Genomic DNA, 13,774 nt, shown 5'->3' on the forward strand with positions numbered 1-13,774 from the left:
TTCCTGTGGCTCTAACCCTGCAATTACTGACCTGAGAGATTCCATCTTGAATCTGTGGTAAGTGACGTAATGATTGAGACCTTTTAGGTTCAATATTGGCCTGACTGAGCCATCTGGTTTTGGTACCAGAAACAGACTGGAATAATAACCCTGCCCCTGTTCCTGCACGGGGACCGGAATTACAACTGCAGCATTCAGCAGAGACTGAATGGCAACCAGCAGAACTGCTTTCTTGTCGTCCGACACAGGCAGTCCTGTCGTGAAAAATCTTCCTGTCGGAAGATAATCGAACTCTATTTTGTAACCCTCTAATACTAAATTGCGGATCCACCCATCTGTGGACGTCTGCAGCCACGCCCCCTGAAAGCTCTGAAGGCGTGCTCCCACAATTGGAGATCCGAGATGGGCTGGGAGCCCGTCATGCCACTGGTTTGTTAGTGGTCTTAGTGTCTTGACGACGTGCATTGGATTGTCGGGCACTACGTCCCCGACCTCTTCTACCAGGCGTGACTGCTCCTGTGCCCTGCCCACGAAAGGGCTGAGTTCTAAAGGATTTGAACGCCGGACCAGAATATTTCCGTTTAGGTATAGTTGTAGGCGATGGAAGAAACACAGACTTTCCTCCAGTAGCCTCAGAAATCCATTTGTCCAATTCAGGACCGAAAAGCTTCTCGCCATCATAAGGCAATGCCTCTATACCTTTTTTAACCTCCGTCTCCGCCTGCCAAGAACGCAGCCAAAGTGCTCGTCGAACTATGACTAGCGATGAGGACAGGCGAGAAGTAAGCTGACAGACGTCAGTAGAAGCTGTACATAGATATTCAGCAGCTTCCCAGATTTGATCCGCGAGAAGTATAAGATGGTCATCTTGCAGAGCCGACTTGAGCTCTTTTATCCATACCATTAATGCTTTAGTAACCCAAATGCCAACCAACCCAGGTCTCAGCAGCACTCCAGCTGCTGTATACATGGACCTTAGCATAGCCTCTATTTTACGATCTGCAGGGTCTTTAAGCGTAGTAGCAGTTGGTACTGGTATGGTTAACTTCCTTGTAAGTTTAGATACGGATGAATCCACCGATGGTGGGTTCTCCCATGTAGCTGTCATGGACTCTGGAAACGGGTAACTCGATTTAAATCTACGAGGTATAGAAAACCGTTTATCCGGATTCTTCCGTGTTTCCAGTAACATTTTATTAAGAGATTCCGAAATAGGGAAACACGTCGGAGATCTCTGTCGTTTAGTAAAGACTACCTCATCATTCGTCAGGGGCTCCTCAGTTTCCGTAAACTCCAGCGACTGACGTACTGCTCTGATGAGATTATCAATACCTGGGCTGTCAAAATCGTCACTATCTGACTGTTGGTCTATTTCGCCCTCCTCATACTCATGTTCAGTGAGGTCTAGTATCCCAGAGACTGGAAAATTATTAGGAAAAGGAAACTTATCTTTTCCACTCAAGGTGGACCTCTGACCAGATTGAGACTCCCCTGGTAACTCAAATGGTCTCATTTTAAACTCAGATCTTGCCGCCTCTCTTTCTTCACGAGAGGCGGCCAGCTCTGATTGTAAACCAACTAATACATCTGCAAGTAAAGCCCATGGAGGGTCCAGAGATGCTGGCTTTACTTCTGTGGAAATCGTATTTGTGGCTGTATTAACAACACATGCTGTACATGTGGTGGATCCATCAGGCAACACACTCTTACAGACATGACATGAAAAATGTTTCTTAGATTTTGCTGGTGTCTTACTCATTATAAAGACAGACAATACAAACTACACACAGACAGTCTGCACGACTCAGTAATAACACCAAAGTTCCTTGTATATATCAGGCAAGTGCAGTGCCTGCCAGCAATAAGAAAACTGACCCCCAAATTCCCCTAGTACCACTCTTAAGCCGAGATGTAATATAGGAATCCTGGAACAGACAGGAGAACATTAAACATGTTAAGTACCAAGTTTTTCTACAAAGCTTAACACTGCCAATACTGCTAATGTCTCCCCCCACCCCCACGACCTCCGTGTACAGCACCGGGTCGGGGCCTGCGGAACTTTGCATAGGGCCGTGTGAGCGGCCTGTACCTGTATGCCAAGGCAGCGGGGAACTCCTCGGCTGCTGCGGGCGGTCAGCGGGAGCAGAGAGCGTACTGCATAGAGCCGTGGAGCGGCCTATGCACACGCGCTCCCGGCCCGCCACACACAGCATAGAGTGGAGTGGCCTCCTGTGTAGCCAGGCAGCGGGGAACATATCGGCTGCTGCGGCGCAGGGAGCAGCGGTCTGCTAGGTAACTTAAGATGCTGGGAGCGGCGGAGAGTGAGAGCGCGCTGCATAGAGCCGTGAAGCGGCCTATGCACACGCGCTCCGGGCAGCGGTCGTTAGTGAGTGAAACATGCCCAATACAATCCCCAACAGTGGGGCGGCAGCATAAGCTGACCGCCCCTACCCAACATACCTGGACCGTAACAAAAGTCTATGACGGGGCTTCTCATCCAAGCTCCGTCCAGCTTTTTGCAGGCAGCCTGCAGGTGGAGTGAGGGAGCTCTTTACAGAGAGGTCCGACACTCACGGCTGTTCTCAGCCGCTTCCACTGTCCCTGACCCACGCCTGTTAGAAGGGGGGAAAAGGACGTGGAAATCCTTGAAAGGAAAAAAAAAAAAAACTTAGAAAAAATTCCAATACTTTGTGGACGAGCTCCACTATGCCTTCTAACTGTGTCGAGCACAGAAAAAACACTGAAGTGCTCGAGGATATGGAGGGGAGGAGTAGTCTCAAAAATTAATTTATTCAGTGCCTTCTTCCGGTGGAAGCCGTCCATATCCCAAGAGTACTCCAGTGACCCCTAGTGGATGAAAAAGAAACATACATACATACATAGCAGATTAACTAGATTCTGATTCAAAAATAATCAGTGTATGTGTGTGTGTTTGTGTGTACATGTGACAGGAAATATAGACTTTCGGGGTACACTGTGTTCCACAGGGAATACATTGGGGTAGAGATGGATCTTTATCCACGCACTAACAGGTTAACGCTTTAGCTGTCCCAAGATGCATTGGGGCCTCCTCTATAACCCTGCCTCCAGTCACTGTGAGCTCAGTTTTCAGTTGGTGACTGCAGAAGCAGTCACTTAACAGGTGAGCTGCACTGGGCAGCCCTGAAATAGCTTTATCTGACAGAAAACTTCTTCAAAACTGGGCTGTCAGCACTGTATGTCTGGGTGACACTTCAACACTGTAGCTCCATCACCTCCCAAGCGGCATCGCATACTCCCGCTGGCTCAGCTCCCAGGTACTTGCGGTGGAGACTCGCCAGCTTAGGCAAACAGTCGCAAGCGCTCTCCTGGTTAACGTGGCTGGTACGGGGAGGAGTTAAGAGGGTCCCCCAGGTGGGACCCGCCATTAAATCGCGCTCCGATCACAGTCTAGGGAGACGGACTGCAACGCTGACGTGGACACACTGACCGAGCAGGGACCCCAGTATATCCACCAGGGTATAGGAGTATAGGTCGGATATACTAATGTCCACTTTTAATAAGACTCCATAGTCCCAGGTGGTGAAGTCCAGCATAGGGGAGCCGGCGCTTTACCTGTAGCCCATCCCCTGGCCCAGGGCGCCATGTACTGCTAATGTTCCCACCCTGGAGCTGCCTCACACTCTCCCTCATTCCCTGACTGGGCGCCATTTTATAAAATAGATGCGACTGGTCTCCGGGACTGCAGGGCAAGGTCTCCTTTGTAAACCCGCCTGTACATCAGTGCCATGGTTTTACAAGCACTTAAGTATTGTACATGTCGATAATAAGACAGCGTTAGTTAAGAACAAGTGTACCTGTGCCAGAATATATTGTACGAGTATTCGGATATATACATCCGGTCATGAAAATAATTATCTGCATTGTAAACGTGACAGTGTGTGTGCCTGTATCTGCTATGTGATTTCACTGCGGTGAATTCCAGATATATCTATCACTGTATACTGTACCCTGGGGACTAGGTGCGTCTGGGTCAATATATAGTGCGTCACAGTACTTACCTATTACGTGTATTCTACTGTGTACTCAGTCACATAATACCGGATTTATTCGCAGGTGTTGTGTACTGGGCAGTCAGTCACATGCTAATGGATTTATTCACAGGTATTGTACTCTGTCTGGCTTCATCGTACTAAACCGCTCTCTGCTGCATTTGTGTATAATGTTTAACATGTAGGGCAGTAAATCTGGGGACGCTCCTGCATCTTGCAGAGCATGCGCAACGGATTTACCTGAGGGGGTTTTGTGTGATGGTCTGTGTGCTATGTCTCATACATTTCCCAGTCAGTCCGCAGCTCGTGTAATCAATCTTGAGCCAACCTGGGCTGCGTTCTCAAACCTACTGGGTACTCTAGTTGAACACTTTATGCCCCCTATGGGACCACTTGTAACATTACAGTCACTGATGTCCCCCATGGTTACTCCGCTTTGGGCGGGAAAATTTTACCTCACAGGTTGTAGCGTATAACTCATTCCCTGGTCAGGCAAAACCATATTCCAGGTCACTCTTGTGTCTCTGGGTCATCTAAGCGGGCTGCTCCCTCCTCCCTATCCAATAATCTCTCTGATATTTTATCTGAAGAGAGGGGGAACATGCTGTCCGGTCAGTCCCTATATTAGGTGTTTCTTACAAGGATTTTTCATTGCTAAATGATACCACTGCCCTTGTGGTTACTGGGTAACAAATCACTGATGATCAGAGGATTCCCCTACTGTGGTTAAACAAACTGATATGTTCACAAGTCAGAGTGTAATTAAAACTCTGTTACCACAATCTGAGCATTAAGTGTACATCAGACAAGACCCCTGGTCTAATCCAGGGAAAACATTCCCCCTGTCTACAACGGGCATTAGCTCGGTATCCTCCCCCTGCAGAGTTATAAAACAAGTAGGTAATTCACTGCTAGTGAACTCATGTGTCACCCATCGGGTGTCGTCAACTCTGCCTCTCACCACTGTCCCCTCACTGTAGGAACCGACAGATAAGCATGTGGAGGGATGCCTGAAGTCTCTTACTCCCTTACGGGTGTTGTACATAGACCACGATTGCGTCCTCTTGGGGCTGCAAAATAGATTGATGACTGGATCAGGCATTAGAGGAAGAGCAGCCCGAGAATATATCTGACAATGCCAGACATTCCCAGTCTCACAATATCACCGCCACCTTTTACTACACCAGGAGGCGTCCCCCTGAGGCGGGTGTGTTGGCTACCAAGGCGTCGAATACGTCTGTCCTGGCTCGCCGTATTCTGTGGTTGAGGTCATGGAAGGTGGATCTGGACTCCAAAAGTCCTTGGAGGTATTCCTCTTTACTGGGTACATTTTATTTGGGGAAGACCTAATTAAAAATTGGGTCTGAATCGGCGGTTACTATGACTGCCTTTCTCCCAAATGCTACTCCTTCTGCCCAGAAGGCATAAGGTACTTTTTCCTACTTTCAGCTTTATGGGAAAGCGAAGGTCAGGCATACCCAAGATGGTTGTTGGGAGCACGAGACAATTAAGCCCAAGGCCTAACTATACTGGGCTGCTCATCAGCCTGCTTCTCATGACAAGCCTGCTGCATGACGGGACAGGCCTCCCCCTGGGGGATCCCAGGGTGGGGGGCCGACTTCTACGATTCATCCAGGTCTGGTTAATGACCACTTCAGACGCATGGGTGCGAGAAGTTCTCTCTCACGGGTACGCAGTCTCATTCAAGAGATGTCCCCCTCGCCAGTTCTACACAACGGTTATCCCTTCGGATCTGTTAAAGGCGCAAGCTCTACAGATGGTTGTGAGTTCCCTCCTGGATACAGGAGCGGTAGTGCCGATACTTCTGTCCCCGAGTGGCAGAGGATACTACCCGACCCTGTTTCTCGTCCCGAAACCTGATGAGTCTTTCCGGCCTATTCTCAACCTCCAATCACTGAACAAGTTGTGAGAGTGTCCAAGTTTCGTATGAAAACACTGTACTGACCATGGAACCCGAAGACTATATGGTATCCCTGGATATACTGTACAAGATGCTTACCTGCATATGCCTATTGCCATATCGCATTAGCAATATCTGCGGTTTCCTATTGGCAACCTTCACTATCAATTCCAGGCTCTGCCGTCTGGACTGGCCACAGTCCCTCGGATCTTCACCAAGGTTATGGCTGGGATGACGGCTCATCTCCGTCGCCAGGGAGTCATGATCCTGCCATATCTGGACGATTTGCTGATTCTGGCAAACTCCCACAATGTCCTCCTCAGTCATCTACAACTGACGGTAACCTTCCTACAAGCCCACGGGTGGCTCATCAACTGGAAGAAGTCCTCGCTGGTCCCAGCTCGGAGCATGGTGCACCTGGGGGCACTACCAGACACGCACAGTCAACGGCTGTTTCTGTTTCCAGAGAAGGTCCTGAAACTTCAGGACATAATCAGAAACTTCCTTTCTCGCCCAAGAGTGTCGATACACTCAGCGATGCAAGTACTAGGCCTCATAGTGTCGACTTTCGACATGGCATAGTACGCTCAATTCCATTCCCACCCACTACAGAGTTTAATCCTTTCCACGTGGGATGGTCTGCCTTATCGGATCAGGTCTCACATGATCTCCGTGACTCCGAAGGTCCGTCTGTCACTGAGCTGGTGGCTACAGGACCAGCAGTTGAGCAGGGGCCATCCCTTCTGGTTCCCACTGACTACGCATGCCAGTCTGAAGGATTGAGGCTCGTGTTTGAGCAACACTCTTTCCAGGGTCGGTGGACCATGGAGGAATCACTACTCCCGATAAACATTCTGGAATTGCGGGCAGTGTTCAATGCTTTGTCTCTCGCCCTGCCTCTGATACAGAACAGTCCTGTTCAAGTACAGTCAGACAACGCCACCACGGTGGCGTACATAAACCATCAAGGCGGCAATCAAAGCCGCATGGCAATGATGGAAGTATCAAAAATCCTTCGTTGGGTGGAACGCCTTCTGCCGGCAATATCGGGAATCCTCAACTGGGAAGGTGATTTCCTCAGTCGTCAGGACGTGCACGCTGGAGAGTGGAGTCTTCATCAGGATGTCTTTCAACTCCTAGTGAACAAGCGGGGCCTACCAGATGTAGACCTGATGGCGTCTCGACAGAATCACAAAGTTCCGGTCTTCGGATCAAGAACCAGGGATCCTCAAGCAGCATTCGTGGACGCACTGGCAATTACATGGAACTTTTGGCTGCCCTACATGTTCCCTCCAGTGTCACTCCTGCCCAGGGTACTATGGAAGTTCAAACAAGTAGGAGGAATACTACTTCTAGTCGCTCCATCATGGCCCAGACGGCATTGGTTCTCAGACCTGCAGGGTCTATCGATCGAGCGCCATCTTCTACTTCCTCAACGCCCAGACCTCCTCGTTCAGGGCCCTTGTGTCTATCCAGACCTGGCCAGACTGGCTTTGACGGCGTGGCTCTTGAACCTTTACTCCTGAGGGTCAAAGGATTCTCTGATGCGGTCATCCAAACTATGCTGAAGGCCCGCAAACCGGCATCTGCGCGGATTTATTATAGGGTCTAGAATTCTTACTTCACCTGGCTGCTAAGAATTACGAAGCTTACGAATTCAGTACTTCCAGACTACTGGCTTTTCTGCAACAAGGCCTGGACTTAGGCCTTCGTCTGGCCTCCCTCAAGGTTCGTATCCCTGCCATGTTGGTATGGTTTCAGAGAAAAATTGTATCTATTCCTGACATTCATACTTTCACTCAGGGTGTTTTACAGATTCAGCCTCCCTATGTCCCTCCTGTGGCTCCTTGGGATCTGTCTGTTGTCCTGAATGCCATGCAAGAGTCTCCATTTGAACCTCTTTTCTTGAGTCAGTGGACCTTAAATGGCTCACGGTCAAGGTCCTGTTCCTACTGGCTATTGCCTCTGCTAGGAGGGTGTCGGACCTAGGCGCTTTGTCCTGTCGTCCACCCTTTCTGATATTTCACCGTGACCAGGCAGTTCTTAGAACTCGCCCTGGTTATTTGCCTAAGGTGGTGTTATCGTTTCACTCTTCATCTCTTCTGGTTTGTCCTACAAAGAGCAGTCTTTGGATTAGGTATGGGCTCCCCGTATATACGTGGAGAGGACTGCCTCTTTCAGGTGGTCAGATTACTTTTTTGTACATTTTGGTTTTCACAAACGTACCTGGCCTGCGACTAAGCAAACCTTGGCCAGATGGATTAGAATGGTGATTGTACAGGCTGGACCTCCAGCTCCTGCTGCTATTAAAGCCCATTCTACTCTGTCTGTTGGACCCTCTTGGGCGGCCCGCCATGGCGCGTCCGCTGAACTTTTGTGCAAGGCGGCTTCGTGGTCCTCAGTGAACACATTCATTAGGTTCTATGCCTTTGATACTTCCGCCTCCCAGGATGCTTCCTTTGGACGCCGGGTTCTCATACCCGCTAAGGCGCATCCCCTCCCTTGAGGACCTGCTTTGGGACATCCCCAATGTATTCCCTGTGCAACACAGTGAACCCCGCTGCAGAAAAGGAGATTTATGGTAGACTTACCATTGTTAAATCTCTTTCTGCGAGGTACACTGGGTTCCACAGGGCGCCCGCCCTGACGCACCTAGCTTCTATGAGTTTGTATGACATTAGTCGCTGGTCCCTTCTCCTGTCGTAAGAATGTGGTTCTATGTGATTAACATCTGCCTTCTCTTTTACCTGCTCCTGTATTGGACTGGTTAACGAAACTGAGCTCACAGTGCCTGGAGGTGGGGTTATAGAGGAGGCCCCAATGCATCCTGGGACAGCAAATGCTTTAACCTGTTGGTGCCTGGATCAAGATCCATCTCTACCCCAATGTATTCCCTGTGGAACCCAGTGTACAATGATAAGTCTACCATAAATCTCCTTATGTAACACTTTTAATACTAAGCTGATACCTCTTAATAATGTAACACCTTTTAACACTCAAATTGCTACTTCTTGCGTTGAGGTGGTTGCAGTTTGCTGGCTCGGGGTGGTCCTGTGCTCTGGACTTGAACATCAGGAATATAGGGACCAACCTGATGAGATCACCTGGCCGTGGTAGGTGGGCCCATATTTTGGGGGGGAAAATTATGCTAAGAACCTTAATTTTAGTCCACGTTAAATTACAGAGTTTATTATAATTGTTTCTTATTGCCACTGAGTGTGTGCCTGCATTTTCTCTTTTTTCTGTGAGGAAATATAGGCTGTAAGCTCCACTGGGGCAGGGACTGATGTGAATGGCCAAATATTATCTGTAGAGCGCTGTAGAATAGGTGTGTGCTACTAATAACTGGTAATAAATATTCTACTAAAACAAAAAGAAATATACAACTAGTAGCAAATAAAATAAAACATTAAAAAGTAAATCTACCTCTCTGTTACACTGACAGGTAACTCCAGACTCAGACGTAGAAGAGCTCCATCCTTGGGTAATCAGCTTGTTGAGGAACCTCACCATCTAGAGAAAAGGAAGTATTAAACCACAGAAAGACATATTTGCAAATAAAGGGTAAAAATATATGAATAAATTAATATATTATCAGGCACTTTGACAGAGCTGATTTTCTAAGCGGCTGTTAGGATAGGGTGATAGTCAGTCACCCTGTATGGAAAAGCAAAAGAATGGTAAAAAACAGCGCTAGCCAGGTGCTAATTAATAAATGCTGTGTGTAAGTTTAATTAATATACAATGAATAAAACATTAAAAATCAGATAAAAATAAAGCCTCAATGCCAGTCTCTTGACCACAATAATTTTCTTTGGACATACATCTGTGACATTTTTTATTGGCCGATTTAGATGTGCAAAGAAAATTATTGTGGTCAAGAGACTGGCATTGAGGCTTTATTTTTATCTGATTTTTATTGTTTTATTCATTGCATATTAATTAAACTTACACACAGCATTTATTAATTAGCACCTGGCTAGCGCTGTTTTTTACCATTCTTTTATATTTGCAAATAATCATGTTACAGAGCAAATAAAATGCCTACTATGAAGGGGTGGTCTTCAGTATGCCGACTGACGGGATCTCGGCGCAGTATACCGGCGCCGGGATCCCGACAGCCGGCATACCGACACTTATTCTCCCTCGTGGGGGTCCACGACCCCCCTGGAGGGAGAATAAAATAGTGTGGCGCGCGTAGCGCGCCACCGTGCCCGTAGCGTGGCGAGCGCAGCGAGCCCGCAAGGTGCTCATTTGCGCTCGCCACACTGTCGGTAAGCCGGCGGTCGGGCTCCCGGCGCCGGTATGCTGGTCGCCGGGAGCCCGACCGCCGGCATATCGTAGTGAACCCCTATGAAGTGCCATCGTTATTATCATAACCTAGACCTTTATTGTAGTGCAATGAATGTCAGATTCGATTTGCAAGAAAATGCACACTGCATATTAACTGCTGTAAGTAAGGAGCAGAAAAAATCGACACCGAGAATATAGTCACTAACCATACTCTGCATGGCTACATACCCGTGTGCATTACTTAGTCCATCAGTAAGTCATTAAAAAGGTGAGACACATACACGGTCAAGTCACATTATTATGATCACCTCCTACATGTGACGTCAGCAACGCGTAGCCCATGAAGTACTGTACGCAGGGGTGTAGCGAGGGTGGCTCAGGTGGAGCGCGAGCTCGGGCGCCGAAAAAGTAAGAGGGAGCGTCACCACCCTCCCTCCTCGCGCTGCACTGTGGACTGCTGAATAGGCAGCTAGAGAGTAGTAGCAGAGAGGGTGCACACTGACTCAAACTCAGAAAATACAGTAGGTAGGGAACAGGGCAGGCCAGGGGCAACACAGCAGGAGACACTGACAGCCAGCACATGTCGGAGCTCTACCCACCCTCTTTATATGTCTCACTGTCTGCTTGTAGCTGTGCAGCAGGGTTACTTCTGTCCTGCAGCACCATTCTCTGCCCCTGTTTCTGTAGCACCTCTCTCTGTCTAGCCTAGCTGCTGCAGCAGCACTTCTCTCTTCCACAGCTTCTGTATTATCACTCTCTTTTCTGGAAGCTACAGCACATGTCTCTATTTCAGATGCTGCAGCACCTCTTTCTGCCCAGGCTTCTGCAGCAGCATACTCTGCCCCATCCTGTGTTTAAGTGGCTATACTGTGGTGTAATGTGTATAAGGGGCTCTACTGTGTGATGTAACGTATATAAGGGGTTCTTCTGTGTGCTATGTAATGTGAATTGGCACTATTCTGTGGCCACTCCCCATCCCCATGAAGCCACGCTCTTATATTTTCGATGCACCCTGAGTTCCACAAGGCCTAGAACTAACCTTAAAACCAATTTAGGATTTTAAATATTTTTCATTTCAAATGTAACATGCCACCACATGTAATTCAGTATAGGGGAGGGGGGCGCTAAAACATACCCTTGCTCCGGGCACCATTGCACCTAGCTACACCTCTGACTATACTGTACGTCACGTGCTTTGTGCTGGCTTGGTGGGTATATAAGGTGTGTGACCTTGCTGCACACAGCGGTTACTCTGGCTATTAGCTGGTGGTCATAATAATGGTACTTGACCGTGTATATACTAGAGATGAGCGGGTTCGGTTTCTCTGAATCCGAACCCGCACGAACTTCATGTTTTTTTCACGGGTCCGAGCAGACTCGGATCCTCCCGCCTTGCTCGGTTAACCCGAGCGCGCCCGAACGTCATCATGACGCTGTCGGATTCTCGCGAGACTCGGATTCTATATAAGGAGCCGCGCGTCGCCGCCATTTTCACACGTGCATTGAGATTGATAGGGAGAGGACGTGGCTGGCGTCCTCTCCATTTAGATTAGGGTTGAGAGAGAGAGAGAGAGATTGACCTGAGGCTGTGATACTGTAGAAGAGAGTGCAGAGTTTAGTGACTGACGACCACAGTGACCACCAGACAGTGCAGTTGTTTGTTTTATTTAATATATCCGTTCTCTGCCTGAAAAAAACGATACACACAGTGACTCAGTCACATACCATATCTGTGTGCACTGCTCAGCCCAGTGTGCTGCATCAATGTATATATATATCTGACTGTGCTCAGCTCACACAGCTTATAATTGTGGGGGAGACTGGGGAGCACTGCAGTGCCAGTTATAGGTTATAGCAGGAGCCAGGAGTACATAATATTATATTAAAATTAAACAGTGCACACTTTTGCTGCAGGAGTGCCACTGCCAGTGTGACTAGTGACCAGTGACCTGACCACCAGTATATATAATATTAGTAGTATACTATCTCTTTATCAACCAGTCTATATTAGCAGCAGACACAGTACAGTGCGGTAGTTCACGGCTGTGGCTACCTCTGTGTCGGCACTCGGCAGCCCGTCCATAATTGTATATACCACCTAACCGTGTTTTTTTTTTCTTTCTTTATAGTCATACTAGTTACGAGTATACTATCTCTTTATCAACCAGTCTATATTAGCAGCAGACACAGTACAGTGCGGTAGTTCACGGCTGTGGCTACCTCTGTGTCGGCACTCGGCAGCCCGTCCATAATTGTATATACCACCTAACCGTGGTTTTTTTTTCTTTCTTTATACATACATACTAGTTACGAGTATACTATCTCTTTATCAACCAGTCTATATTAGCAGCAGACACAGTACAGTGCGGTAGTTCACGGCTGTGGCTACCTCTGTGTCGGCACTCGGCAGCCCGTCCATAATTGTATATACCACCTAACCGTGGTTTTTTTTTCTTTCTTTATACATACATACTAGTTACGAGTATACTATCTCTTTATCAACCAGTCTATATATTAGCAGCAGACACAGTACAGTGCGGTAGTTCACGGCTGTGGCTACCTCTGTGTCGGCACTCGGCAGCCCGTCCATAATTGTATATACCACCTAACCGTGGTTTTTTTTTCTTTCTTTAGACATACATACTAGTTACGAGTATACTATCTCTTTATCAACCAGTCTATATATTAGCAGCAGACACAGTACAGTGCGGTAGTTCACGGCTGTGGCTACCTCTGTGTCGGCACTCGGCAGCCCGTCCATAATTGTATATACCACCTAACCGTGGTTTTTTTTTCTTTCTTTATACATACATACTAGTTACGAGTATACTATCTCTTTATCAACCAGTCTATATTAGCAGCAGACACAGTACAGTGCGGTAGTTCACGGCTGTGGCTACCTCTGTGTCGGCACTCGGCAGCCCGTCCATAATTGTATATACCACCTAACCGTGGTTTTTTTTTTCTTTCTTTATACATACATACTAGTTACGAGTATACTATCTCTTTATCAACCAGTCTATATATTAGCAGCAGACACAGTACAGTGCGGTAGTTCACGGCTGTGGCTACCTCTGTGTCGGCACTCGGCAGCCCGTCCATAATTGTATACTAGTATCCAATCCATCCATCTCCATTGTTTACCTGAGGTGCCTTTTAGTTGTGCCTATTAAAATATGGAGAACAAAAATGTTGAGGTTTCAAAATTAGGGAAAGATCAAGATCCACTTCCACCTCGTGCTGAAGCTGCTGCCACTAGTCATGGCCGAGACGATGAAATGCCAGCAACGTCGTCTGCCAAGGCCGATGCCCAATGTCATAGTACAGAGCATGTCAAATCCAAAACACCAAATATCAGTAAAAAAAGGACTCCAAAACCTAAAATAAAATTGTCGGAGGAGAAGCGTAAACTTGCCAATATGCCATTTACCACACGGAGTGGCAAGGAACGGCTGAGGCCCTGGCCTATGTTCATGGCTAGTGGTTCAGCTTCACATGAGGATGGAAGCACTCAGCCTCTCGCTAGAAA

At 47.8% G+C, this 13,774-nt stretch overlaps 1 protein-coding gene across 4 annotated transcripts in view; it reads right to left on the bottom strand.

Moving 5' to 3' along the window:
• The window catches only part of ATRIP (ATR interacting protein), a 234,081-nt gene that overhangs the window by 18,751 nt on the left and 201,556 nt on the right, over positions 1-13,774 (bottom strand). For all 4 annotated transcript variants that reach the window (XM_063940701.1, XM_063940698.1, XM_063940699.1 and 1 more), the window contains exon 12: positions 9,379-9,465. In XM_063940701.1, coding sequence (XP_063796771.1) covers positions 9,379-9,465 — 87 coding nt within the window. The remainder of the gene's footprint in view (positions 1-9,378; positions 9,466-13,774) is intronic.

This window comes from Pseudophryne corroboree, chromosome 9 (assembly GCF_028390025.1).
Source record: "Pseudophryne corroboree isolate aPseCor3 chromosome 9, aPseCor3.hap2, whole genome shotgun sequence".
Taxonomy (NCBI): Eukaryota; Metazoa; Chordata; class Amphibia; order Anura; family Myobatrachidae; genus Pseudophryne; species Pseudophryne corroboree.